This window comes from Xenopus tropicalis, chromosome 3, assembly GCF_000004195.4.
Source record: "Xenopus tropicalis strain Nigerian chromosome 3, UCB_Xtro_10.0, whole genome shotgun sequence".
Lineage (NCBI taxonomy): Eukaryota > Metazoa > Chordata > Amphibia > Anura > Pipidae > Xenopus > Xenopus tropicalis.
This window is the reverse complement of record NC_030679.2, coordinates 3,813,390-3,825,540: the sequence shown is the minus strand read 5'-3', so window position 1 is coordinate 3,825,540 and position 12,151 is coordinate 3,813,390. Positions and strand designations below refer to the sequence as shown.

The 12,151-nt window shown below is 46.8% G+C and overlaps 1 protein-coding gene across 2 annotated transcripts; it reads right to left on the bottom strand.

The window, feature by feature from the left end:
• Nucleotides 1-1,370: 1,370 nt before the first annotated feature.
• ttll1 (tubulin tyrosine ligase like 1) lies at nucleotides 1,371-11,650 on the bottom strand. Of its 2 annotated transcripts, none has more exons than XM_031898481.1 (10): nucleotides 11,555-11,650; nucleotides 9,162-9,278; nucleotides 8,854-9,062; nucleotides 8,393-8,573; nucleotides 7,493-7,627; nucleotides 7,202-7,310; nucleotides 6,751-6,894; nucleotides 3,119-3,205; nucleotides 1,701-1,864; nucleotides 1,371-1,627 (listed from the first exon to the last, which is right to left on the bottom strand). In XM_031898481.1, the coding sequence occupies exons 2-10, from the start codon at nucleotides 9,272-9,274 to the stop codon at nucleotides 1,498-1,500; spliced, it is 1,272 nt and encodes a 423-aa protein (XP_031754341.1). In that variant the 5' UTR covers nucleotides 9,275-9,278; nucleotides 11,555-11,650; the 3' UTR covers nucleotides 1,371-1,497. The 2 variants fall into 2 exon arrangements, with proteins under 2 accessions (XP_031754341.1, XP_031754342.1); XM_031898482.1 differs by lacking the exon at nucleotides 11,555-11,650 and adding an exon at nucleotides 11,411-11,499.
• Nucleotides 11,651-12,151: the final 501 nt, after the last annotated feature.

Below are 12,151 nucleotides of genomic sequence, written 5' to 3'. Positions count from 1 at the left end.
AACTCTGTTATTCGCTCCCGACAGCGCTTCCAGTTCCGCTCCATCAATGCAGAATGTTCTCCGCTCCGCTGAGCCCAGAACCCTCCGGCGCTGCTTTATAGGCTGCAACACTGTCAGTGCTGATAAATTCCCCACATTGTCTCCTTTTGTCCCCCCCAACACTGGCACGGGGGCTTCTATACTGGTACAGCGGGCACATATACAGGCTGTACCCCCATACTGTACTGTCTAAGGGAAACACTATGGCACCTCCTACCCATATGTATAAATACAAATATACAGAGAAGGAATGTTCTGGGCACACAATAAGCTGTACCCCCATACTGTACTGTCTAAGGGAAACACTATGGCACCCCCTACCCATATGTATAAATACAAATATACAGAGAAGGAATGTTCTGGGCACACAATAAGCCCCACCCCCATACTGTACTGTCTAAGGGAAACACTATGGCACCTCCTACCCATATGTATAAATACAAATATACAGAGAGGGAATGTTCTGGGCACACAATAAGCTGTACCCCCATACTGTACTGTCTAAGGGAAACACTATGGCACCCCCTACCCATATGTATAAATACAAATATACAGAGAAGGAACGTTCTGGGCACACAATAAGCTGTACCCCCATACTGTACTGTCTAAGGGAAACACTATGGCACCCCCTACCCATATGTATAAATACAAATATACAGAGAAGGAATGTTCTGGGCACACAATAAGCTGTACCCCCATACTGTACTGTCTAAGGGAAACACTATGGCACCCCCTACCCATATGTATAAATACAAATATACAGAGAGGGAATGTTCTGGGCACACAATAAGCTGTACCCCCATACTGTACTGTCTAAGGGAACACTATGGCACCCCCTACCCATATGTATAAATACAAATATACAGAGAGGGAATGTTCTGGGCACACAATAAGCTGTACCCCCATACTGTACTGTCTAAGGGAAACACTATGGCACCCCCTACCCATATGTATAAATACAAATATACAGAGAAGGAATGTTCTGGGCACACAATAAGCTGTACCCCCATACTGTACTGTCTAAGGGAAACACTATGGCACCCCCTACCCATATGTATAAATACAAATATACAGAGAGGGAATGTTCTGGGCACACAATAAGCTGTACCCCCATACTGTACTGTCTAAGGGAAACACTATGGCACCCCCTACCCATATGTATAAATACAAATATACAGAGAGGGAATGTTCTGGGCACACAATAAGCTGTACCCCCCATACTGTACTGTCTAAGGGAAACACTATGGCACCCCCTACCCATATGTATAAATACAAATATACAGAGAAGGAATGCTCTGGGCACACAATAAGCCCCACCCCCATACTGTACAGCAGCTCATTATATTTATAGAGACAAAGGGAAGACATTTCGCAATGTTATTTATACAATAAATAAGGGGGGTGCAGGGAAAATAAAAGTGATTGGCTGGGTTTCTCCCACGCGGGTTGGGGGCCGGCCTACTTCCAAGTCGTAATCACAGGTCTCCCAGAATCCCTTGTTCGGCTTCCTTTTACCCCAGCCGGTTGCCCTACCCGACACTTCAGGTCTCGCTCTGCCCCATCCGCCTGCGCTGCCTCCTCGTCGTACCTGCAACACAAGCCGACGGTCGCATTACGGGCAGATTAGACGCATTTTATAACACAGTTGTGGTGCAACCTACAGTATCTCGTAGTGGCCGAGCACCTCTCTGGGGGGGTGTTTGTTCATCTTGCAGTCGGGGGTCTCCCCGTTGGGCACCACGATGTTCAGGGTGTCATTGATGAGGTTGTATTTCAGGATGCGGTCGTTGGCCGTGCTCGACGTCAGGGACGGAGACGCATTCACCTGCGAGATAAATATTCCTGTTGCAGTTGGTCCTTTTGCCCATTGTGTTATCATCATTGTAATGTTCCCATTGGCTAAACACATGATTAGTCTTTTGAAACTCCAATTGGCTACAGGTTGGTTTGTCCCTGCAGATGTTCTAAGGGTTTGATTGGCTACAGGTTGGTCTAGCCATGTGACGGTTCCAAGAATCCTATTGGCTAAAAGTTGGTCTAGCCCTGTGGCAGTTCTAGGGATCTTATTGGCTACAGGTTGGTCTAGACCTGTGAAAATTCTAAGGATCCTATTGGCTACAGGTTGGTCTGGCCCTGTGATGGTTCCAAGGATCCTATTGGCTACAGGTTGGTCTAGCCTTGTGACTGTTCCAAGGATCCTATTGGCTACAGGTTGGTCTGGCCCTGGGAATGTTCCAATGCTCTGATTGGCTACAGGTTGGTCTGGCCCTGGGAATGTTCCAATGCTCTGATTGGCTACAGGCTGGTCTGGCCCTGGGAATGTTCTAATGCTCTGATTGGCTACAGGTTGGTCTGGCCCTGGGAATGTTCTAATGCTCTGATTGGCTACAGGTTGGTCTGGCCCTGGGAATGTTCTAATGCTCTGATTGGCTACAGGTTGGTCTGGCCCTGGGAATGTTCTAATGCTCTGATTGGCTACAGGTTGGTCTGGCCCTGGGAATGTTCTAATGCTCTGATTGGCTACAGGTTGGTCTGGCCCTGGGAATGTCCTAATGCTCTGATTGGCTACAGGTTGGTCTGGCCCTGGGAATGTTCTAATGCTCTGATTGGCTACAGGTTGGTCTGGCCCTGGGAATGTTCTAATGCTCTGATTGGCTACAGGTTGGTCTGGCCCTGGGAATGTCCTAATGCTCTGATTGGCTACAGGTTGGTCTGACCCTGTGACTGTTCCAAGGATTCTATTGGCTACAGGTTGGTCTAGCCCTGTGACTGTTCCAAGGATTCTATTGGCTACAGGTTGGTCTAGCCCTGTGACTGTTCCAAGGATCCTATTGGCTACAGGTTGGTCTAGCCCTGTGACTGTTCCAAGGATCCTATTGGCCTATTGGTCTGTCCAACCAGATATGTTCATGTCTGGCTACCTCAATACTGTGATCAGCTACTGCTTTTGCTCTGATTGGCTAAAAGAAGGTTCTGATCCAGCCCACTTCAAATCACATTATACCACAGTGTGAATGAGTGTAATGGAATGACCTGTGTGTTTTGTGAAATGAAACCAGGATAAAACCCCAATGCTCACCTCAATGAGCCACGGCTTTAACTTGTCATCAATGATAATATCATATCCGTAGCACTCAAAGCAATGCTTGTCATTATTCATTACAGGCTGCAACACAGAATATTCACTATTAAACATACAAACCAGTGGGGCCACTGTTATACAGATAGAATCTCAGCCATAAAGCAGGGCAGGACTGCTGCTTACAATGGGGGGATCAGATAGGATCTGTGTCACTGTGACAGAATGCTCTGTTATACAGATAGCTAGAATCTCAGCCATAAAGCAGGGCAGGACTGCTGCTTACAATGGGGGGATCAGATAGGATCTGTGCCACTGTGACAGAATGCTCTGTTATACAGATAGCTAGAATCTCAGCCATAAAGCAGGGCAGGACTGCTGCTTACAATGGGGGGATCAGATAGCTAGAATCTCAGCCATAAAGCAGGGCAGGACTGCTGCTTACAATGGGGGGGGGAATCAGATAGGATCTGTGTCACTGTGACAGAATGCTCTGTTATACAGATAGCTAGAATCTCAGCCATAAAGCAGGGCAGGACTGCTGCTTACAATGGGGGGGATCAGATAGGATCTGTGCCACTGTGACAGAATGCTCTGTTATACAGATAGCTAGAATCTCAGCCATAAAGCAGGGCAGGACTGCTGCTTACAATGGGGGGGATCAGATAGGATCTGTGCCACTGTGACAGAATGCTCTGTTATACAGATAGCTAGAATCTCAGCCATAAAGCAGGGCAGGACTGCTGCTTACAATGGGGGGATCAGATAGGATCTGTGCCACTGTGACAGAATGCTCTGTTATACAGATAGCTAGAATCTCAGCCATAAAGCAGGGCAGGACTGCTGCTTACAATGGGGGGGGGGGATCAGATAGGATCTGTGCCACTGTGACAGAATGCTCTGTTATACAGATAGCTAGAATCTCAGCCATAAAGCAGGGCAGGACTGCTGCTTACAATGGGGGGATCAGATAGGATCTGTGCCACTGTGACAGAATGCTCTGTTATACAGATAGCTAGAATCTCAGCCATAAAGCAGGGCAGGACTGCTGCTTACAATGTTTCAGGGTCCAGTGGTGGATGAGCATTGCGTGTAGAAGCTGCCATAGTGTTTCCCTTAGACAGTACAGTATGGGGGTACAGCTTATTGTGTGCCCAGAACATTCCCTCTCTGTATATTTGTATTTATACATATGGGTAGGGGGTGCCATAGTGTTTCCCTTAGACAGTACAGTATGGGGGTACAGCTTATTGTGTGCCCAGAACATTCCTTCTCTGTATATTTGTATTTATACATATGGGTAGGGGGTGCCATAGTGTTTCCCTTAGACAGTACACTATGGGGGTACAGCTTATTGTGTGCCCAGAACATTCCCTCTCTGTATATTTGTATTTATACATATGGGTAGGGGGTGCCATAGTGTTTCCCTTAGACAGTACAGTATGGGGGTACAGCTTATTGTGTGCCCAGAACATTCCCTCTCTGTATATTTGTATTTATACATATGGGTAGGAGGTGCCATAGTGTTTCCCTTAGACAGTACAGTATGGGGGTACAGCTTATTGTGTGCCCAGAACATTCCTTCTCTGTATATTTGTATTTATACATATGGGTAGGGGGTGCCATAGTGTTTCCCTTAGACAGTACAGTATGGGGGTATAGCTTATTGTGTGCCCAGAGCATTCCTTCTCTGTATATTTGTATTTATACATATGGGTAGGAGGTGCCATAGTGTTTCCCTTAGACAGTACAGTATGGGGGTACAGCTTATTGTGTGCCCAGAACATTCCTTCTCTGTATATTTGTATTTATACATATGGGTAGGAGGTGCCATAGTGTTTCCCTTAGACAGTACAGTATGGGGGTACAGCTTATTGTGTGCCCAGAACATTCCTTGTCTATGTATTTGGGTTATGTTTCTCAGAAACCAATAATTAAAACTTGTGTTAGAGAAATGTATCCCCGAGTTATGAGATGAGGGTTTTTACTGAATTGAATACAGTCGGATCGTATAACATAAATATGATAGAACAAGCAGAACAAATGGGATTTGGCTCGGATTCTCCAGACAAGGGGATCCAGACTGTGAAACAAGACACTGAGATTTAAAACCGACTGTCTCTCTCTTACTCATTGGTTATAGAGCTGCCCGCAGTCTTGGCACAGTAACCTAAACATGTCTCATATATTCTTTATACAGAGACACTTCTGCAGCCTAACAGGGAAACCATTGGGGTACCCCGAGCACTCACCCCAAATCCCCCCGTAACTGGCCTTCAGGCTGGGCCCCCTTAGCCCATAACAAGGTTACAGATATATAGAAACATTGGGGTAACAGTCACCCCACTATAGTTCCAGGGGTACCCAGGGCACAAATAAGCACTCACCCCAAATCCCCCCCTAACTGGCCTTCAGGCTGGGCCCCCTTAGCCCATAACAAGGTTACAGATATATAGAAACATTGGGGTAACAGTCACCCCGCTATAGTTCCAGGGTTACCCAGGGCACAAATAAGCACTCACCCCAAATCCCCCCCTAACTGGCCTTCAGGCTGGGCCCCCTTAGCCCATAACAAGGTTACAGATATATAGAAACATTGGGGTAACAGTCACCCCGCTATAGTTCCAGGGGTACCCAGGGCACAAATAAGCACTCACCCCAAATCCCCCCCTAACTGGCCTTCAGGCTGGGCCCCCTTAGCCCATAACAAGGTTACAGATATATAGAAACATTGGGGTAACAGTCACCCCGCTATAGTTCCAGGGGTACCCAGGGCACAAATAAGCACTCACCCCAAATCCCCCCCCTAACTGGCCTTCAGGCTGGGCCCCCTTAGCCCATAACAAGGTTACAGATATATAGAAACATTGGGGTAACAGTCACCCCGCTATAGTTCCAGGGGTACCCAGGGGACAAATAAGCACTCACCCCAAATCCCCCCCTAACTGGCCTTCAGGCTGGGCCCCCTTAGCCCATAACAAGGTTACAGATATATAGAAACATTGGGGTAACAGTCACCCCGCTATAGTTCCAGGGGTACCCAGGGCACAAATAAGCACTCACCCCAAATCCCCCCCTAACTGGCCTTCAGGCTGGGCCCCCTTAGCCCATAACAAGGTTACAGATATATAGAAACATTGGGGTAACAGTCACCCCGCTATAGTTCCAGGGGTACCCAGGGCACAAATAAGCACTCACCCCAAATCCCCCCCTAACTGGCCTTCAGGCTGGGCCCCCTTAGCCCATAACAAGGTTACAGATATATAGAAACATTGGGGTATAATAGTTGGGGCTATTAAAGAACACCGCCCCTACCCCAGATAATCTCCATGTTCCGAGGCTCACTGAGGTATCTGTGCCACTTGCCCCACCTGCTGGCAGATTTGGGAACAGCCGGGGCCCCATAAACTTCTCGTGGTTTCATTTGAATTTCCCTGCAAGCTTTCTGTTCAGTGGTCTGTCCCAGGGTATACCAGACCAAAAAGGAAGTGAAAAGCGCAACAGGAAACTGCTCCCCTCACCTTCCTGAAAAATGGGCTGCACTATTGTACATTATATCCCCCCCCCCCAGGCAGAACTACTACTAATCCGGCGGTGTTCAATCTGCCTCGGGCCCCAATGAAACGACTCACCGCGACGGCCTTCAGGGATTGGACGATTATCCAGTGAATCTCATCGAACAGTTTATCGGTCACTTCTTGGCCTCGCGTGCTCTCCAGGTACAAACGCAAATTGCTCACCGTCCACTTCCCGCCGTGGACGTGATTGTAGTCGTCCTGGTGATATAAAAACCGCCAATATCAGCCCTCGTGAGAGCACAAGCAGCACAGCGGGGAGGGAGGAGCTTAGCGTTTCCTATAATGGGAGAGTGATTATGACTTATGGGGGTTATGTAATAAAAGACTCTTAGTTTGCCCAGGGGCAGTAACCCATAGCAACCAATTAGCAGGAAGCATTTACCGGTTTAAAAAGCAAACATCTCATTGGTTGCTACGGGTTACTGCTCCTGGGCAAACTTAGCGCCTTTTATTACATATGGGGGTAAATATTTTTTTCACTCTACAGAGATGGGGCCGCGCTTACCCCGTGCTTCTGGATGGCGACGTTTGTGAGATGTACGAACATGTTGTCTAATTCGTTGGTGCTGGGCGTGTACTTCACGGTGCAGAAGCGACAGAACCCCAACTTGTACCTGAAAGGACACGCCCCCTGGTCAGAATCACCTGGAGATTGGGGTTTTTATTAAATGTAAAAACAGCCTGTAATTCAGCAGTCAGCCACTAGGGGCCGATACAGCTGGGAATGCACAGATCCTCGGAACGTGGCACTGCTGCAAAGGCTCCCAGCTGGGTCATTGCCAGGGGAATAACTTACATGTAGCACTTGAGCGGCCGGTAAGTGGTGACCAGGACGTACAAGCGCAGATCAAACTTCTTCCCCCCGATCAGCAGAGGATTATCGATATACAGGGAGATGACGTAGGCTTCTTTAGATGACTGTGAGACAAACCTGGGGGGGGAAACAACTCCATGACGCCATGATTTATACATCATAGGGCACGGAAATTTCCCAGCATGCCTTCTGCCCCGTAGCCACACATACATTGTCTTAGGGTGTAGCGTGTTTGTATGATTCCCAGCTTAAGGTGGAACAGGTAAGTATGACTCCCATCCTAAGGTGGAACAGGAAAGTATGGCTCCCATCCTAAGGTGGAACAGGTAAGTATGACTCCCATCCTAAGGTGGAACAGGTAAGTATGGCTCCCATCCTAAGGTGGAACAGGTAAATATGACTCCCATCCTAAGGTGGAACAAGTTAGTATAGCTCCCATCTTAAGGTGGAACAGGTAAGTATGGCTCCCATCTTAAGGTGGAACAGGTTAGTATGGCTCCCAGCTTAAGGTGGAACAGGTTAGTATGACCCCAGATTAGGGTGTAGCATGTTGTATGGCTCCCAGTTTAAGGTGGAACAGGATAGTATGGCTCCCAGTTTAAGGTGGAACAGGTTAGTATGGCTCCCAGCTTAAGGTGGAACAGGTTAGTATGGCTCCCATCTTAAGGTGGAACAGGTTAGTATGGCTCCCATCTTAAGGTGGAACAGGTTAGTATGGCTCCCAGTTTAAGGTGGAACAGGTTAGTATGGCTCCCAGCTTAAGGTGGAACAGGTTAGTATGGCTCCCAGTTTAAGGTGGAACAGGATAGCATGACCCCAGATTAGGGTGGAACATGTTTGTATGACTCCCAGTTTAGGCTGCAGCGAGTTTGCCTGACTCACGATGAGGTTTTGCTGTCCCTGGACCATTTCTTGATCTGCGACAGTTTGTTGATGAGAAAGATGCCCTTCCCTTGGGCTTTCCCACAAGGCTTCATGATCCACGTGCTGGAGGGGTTTTTCCGAAACTCTTCCACAAAGAGGTTATAATCAGCCGGAAGCATAAACGTGACCGGAACAAAATCTGTAGGAAGTAATGGAAACAGTCTTTAGTACCAGCGTATATCCAGCCCAACATCACTTCCTGTTTGTGGGCTGAGCCCAGCCTGCTCTTTAGACAGGGGCCTGAATAACCCAAACTCCAATTAGGAGCCCCCAAAAGATACTGCTGATCAGACCATGTGTGACCCTACTTATTGGCATTCCTCTTCCTAGCAGGTTTTATCATTGAGTTCTAGATAGCCATACCCTGGTTCTAGGTGCATCAAGACATGGAAGGAGTGATAGAACACACGGGGACTTACCTAAATAGAGATATTTTCCATTTTCGTCTTTCTCGGCCAGGGGGCTGCCCTCCTTCTCCTGCTCTTTCCGGTACCTCTTTATGTTCTTGACCATCAGGTCCTTCCGGGTGAGCTCATAATGGTTTGGGAAGTGATTGACAAGCTGGTCGTCGGACAGGCGGAAACCGTTCTCCACGCTGAAGCAGTTGCGGATGGTCTGAACGCTCATCCTGCGGATAACGGGAGGGTGCAAGCTTAGCCAGGAATGGCCTATTCTATAGCGCCACCACATGGCCAGGTCTCTGTATGACAATGGAAGGAGGCCTTACCAGTAGAAGTTCCAGTCTTCGCTTTCCGTCACTTGGACCCAGCCTCTCTTTTCGAAGTTATTGATGAGTACAGACTTCTCAATGTCGGTCACCCACTTCAGTTTCCCGGCCATGGTGCTGTGGGGGAGGGGGGGGACAGAGTTACTGGACCTGGAAGGGATCCCGCCCTCAGCCGGAAAACTATAGGCCTGTTAGTCTGACACAGGGGAGGAAAGGCTTGTAGTGATGGTCTGACTGAAGCTGCAGCTGATTCTGATTGGCTGCCTTCTCCAGCCCCCACCCTTCTGGCCTCAACCAAAGGTTTGCTGGGGTGTCCCCAGGCCCAGGATTCATGGACTGACTCCTCTTCCTCATATATATATATAATTCTATAGAATCCCCCTCCCACATTTCTATACATTCCACCCACATTTCTATATTTCTATCCCCCATTATATATTTCTATATTCCCCTCACACACATTTTTACCCCCCATTATATTTCTATACATCCCCCCACATTTCTATCCCCCATTAGATATTCCTATATTCCCCTAAAACACATTTTTACCCCCCATTATATTTCTATACCCATCCAACAATTCTATCCCCCATTAGATATTTCTATACCCATCCAACAATTCTATCCCCCATTAGATATTTCTATACCCCCCCAACAATTCTATCCCCCATTAGATATTTCTATACCCATCCAACAATTCTATCCCCCATTAGATATTTCTATACCCATCCAACAATTCTATCCCCCATTAGATATTTCTGTACCCATCCAATAATTCTATCCCCCATTAGATATTTCTATACCCATCCAACAATTCTATCCCCCATTAGATATTTCTATACCCCTCCAACAATTCTATCCCCCATTAGATATTTCTATACCCCCCCAACAATTCTATCCCCCATTAGATATTTCTATACCCCCCAACAATTCTATCCCCCATTAGATATTTCTATACCCCCCCAACAATTCTATCCCCCATTAGATATTTCTATACCCCCCAACAATTCTATCCCCCATTAGATATTTCTATACCCCCCCAACAATTCTATCCCCCATTAGATATTTCTATACCCCCCCAACAATTCTATCCCCCATTAGATATTTCTATACCCATCCAATAATTCTATCCCCATCCAACAATTCTATCCCCCATTAGATATTTCTATACCCATCCAACAATTCTATCCCCCATTAGATATTTCTATACCCCCAACAATTCTATCCCCCATTAGATATTTCTATACCCCCCCAACAATTCTATCCCCTATTAGATATTTCTATACCCCCCAACAATTCTATCCCCCATTAGATATTTCTATACCCCCCCAACAATTCTATCCCCCATTAGATATTTCTATACCCCCCCAACAATTCTATCCCCAATTATATATTTCTATATTCCCATCACAATTCTATCCCCATTAAATATTTCTATACCCCCCCCCAACAATTCTATCCCCCATTAGATATTTCTATATCCCCCACATTTCTATCCCCCATTATATATTTCTCTACATCCCCCCACATTTCTATCCCCCATTAGATATTTCTCTACATCCCCCCACATTTCTATCCCCCATTAGATATTTCTCTACATCCCCCCACATTTCTATCCCCCATTAGATATTTCTCTACATCCCCCCACATTTCTATCCTTCATTAGATATTTCTCTACATCCCCCCACATTTCTATCCCCCATTAGATATTTCTATATCCCCCACATTTCTATCCCCCATTATATATTTCTCTACATCCCCCCACATTTCTATCCTTCATTAGATATTTCTCTACATCCCCCCACATTTCTATCCCCCATTAGATATTTCTATATCCCCCACATTTCTATCCCCCATTAGATATTTCTCTACATCCCCCCACATTTCTATCCCCCATTAGATATTTCTATATCCCCCACATTTCTATCCCCCATTATATATTTCTCTACATCCCCCCACATTTCTATCCTTCATTAGATATTTCTCTACATCCCCCCACATTTCTATCCCCCATTAGATATTTCTATATCCCCCACATTTCTATCCCCCATTATATATTTCTATATCCCCCCACATTTCTATCCCCCATTAGATATTTCTATATCCCCCACATTTCTATCCCCCATTAGATATTTCTCTACATCCCCCCACATTTCTATCCCCCATTAGATATTTCTCTACATCCCCCCACATATCTATCCCCCATTAGATATTTCTCTACATCCCACCACATTTCTATCCATACACACCATGTAGGGTTGAGCTGGACCTGGGGGCGGAGCCGGTGGGTATTGGGAATTAGAACCCCCTGGTACTGGGTCTGGAATGTACATTTATGGGATTAACCCATTAGTGCCCACTGCCATGTGGAAGGAACAGGAAAACAGACTCACCCATAGGCTGATGCACCAACAACAGCTCACAGCATCCAGGAAGTGACAGGCACAGCTGAGGTTACCACTTCCGGGGTGTTTCCATGGCAACAGCTGACGCTTAGAACACCTGCAGTCAATACAGCCCACACCCTTTGCCTGCTGGAGCTTTTTTATTCCTAATCCCCCCCCCCATTTCCTCATGTTTCAGACCTGAGCTCATTAAGAAACATGTTTTTTTAATACATTTTGATCATTTTATTGTATTTTGTCTCTTTGGGGATGTGCAGGGGGGGGGGCAGTTAACCCTTTCTGGGCGTGGTTGCACAGAAACCAGCGCAGTCTGCAGCCAGGGGCGCCGCCCACTTTCCTATATTTTTTTCCCTATTAATAACATTGGAATCAAGCATGATTTTGGGGGGGGGCACCCTAAAACTGAGCTGCAATTAACCCTACACAGTGTGGAATTACTATGGTTCCAGCCGGCGAGGGGGCTACAAGGAATTCATTGTTTTAGTAAAGGCTTCTGGGAGTTGTAGTTCAACAACATATTGTTTTACAGATGTTCTGACCCAGAGGGGGGTAAATAAGCCAGGCTGCCCCCCCCCCCCCGCGTGC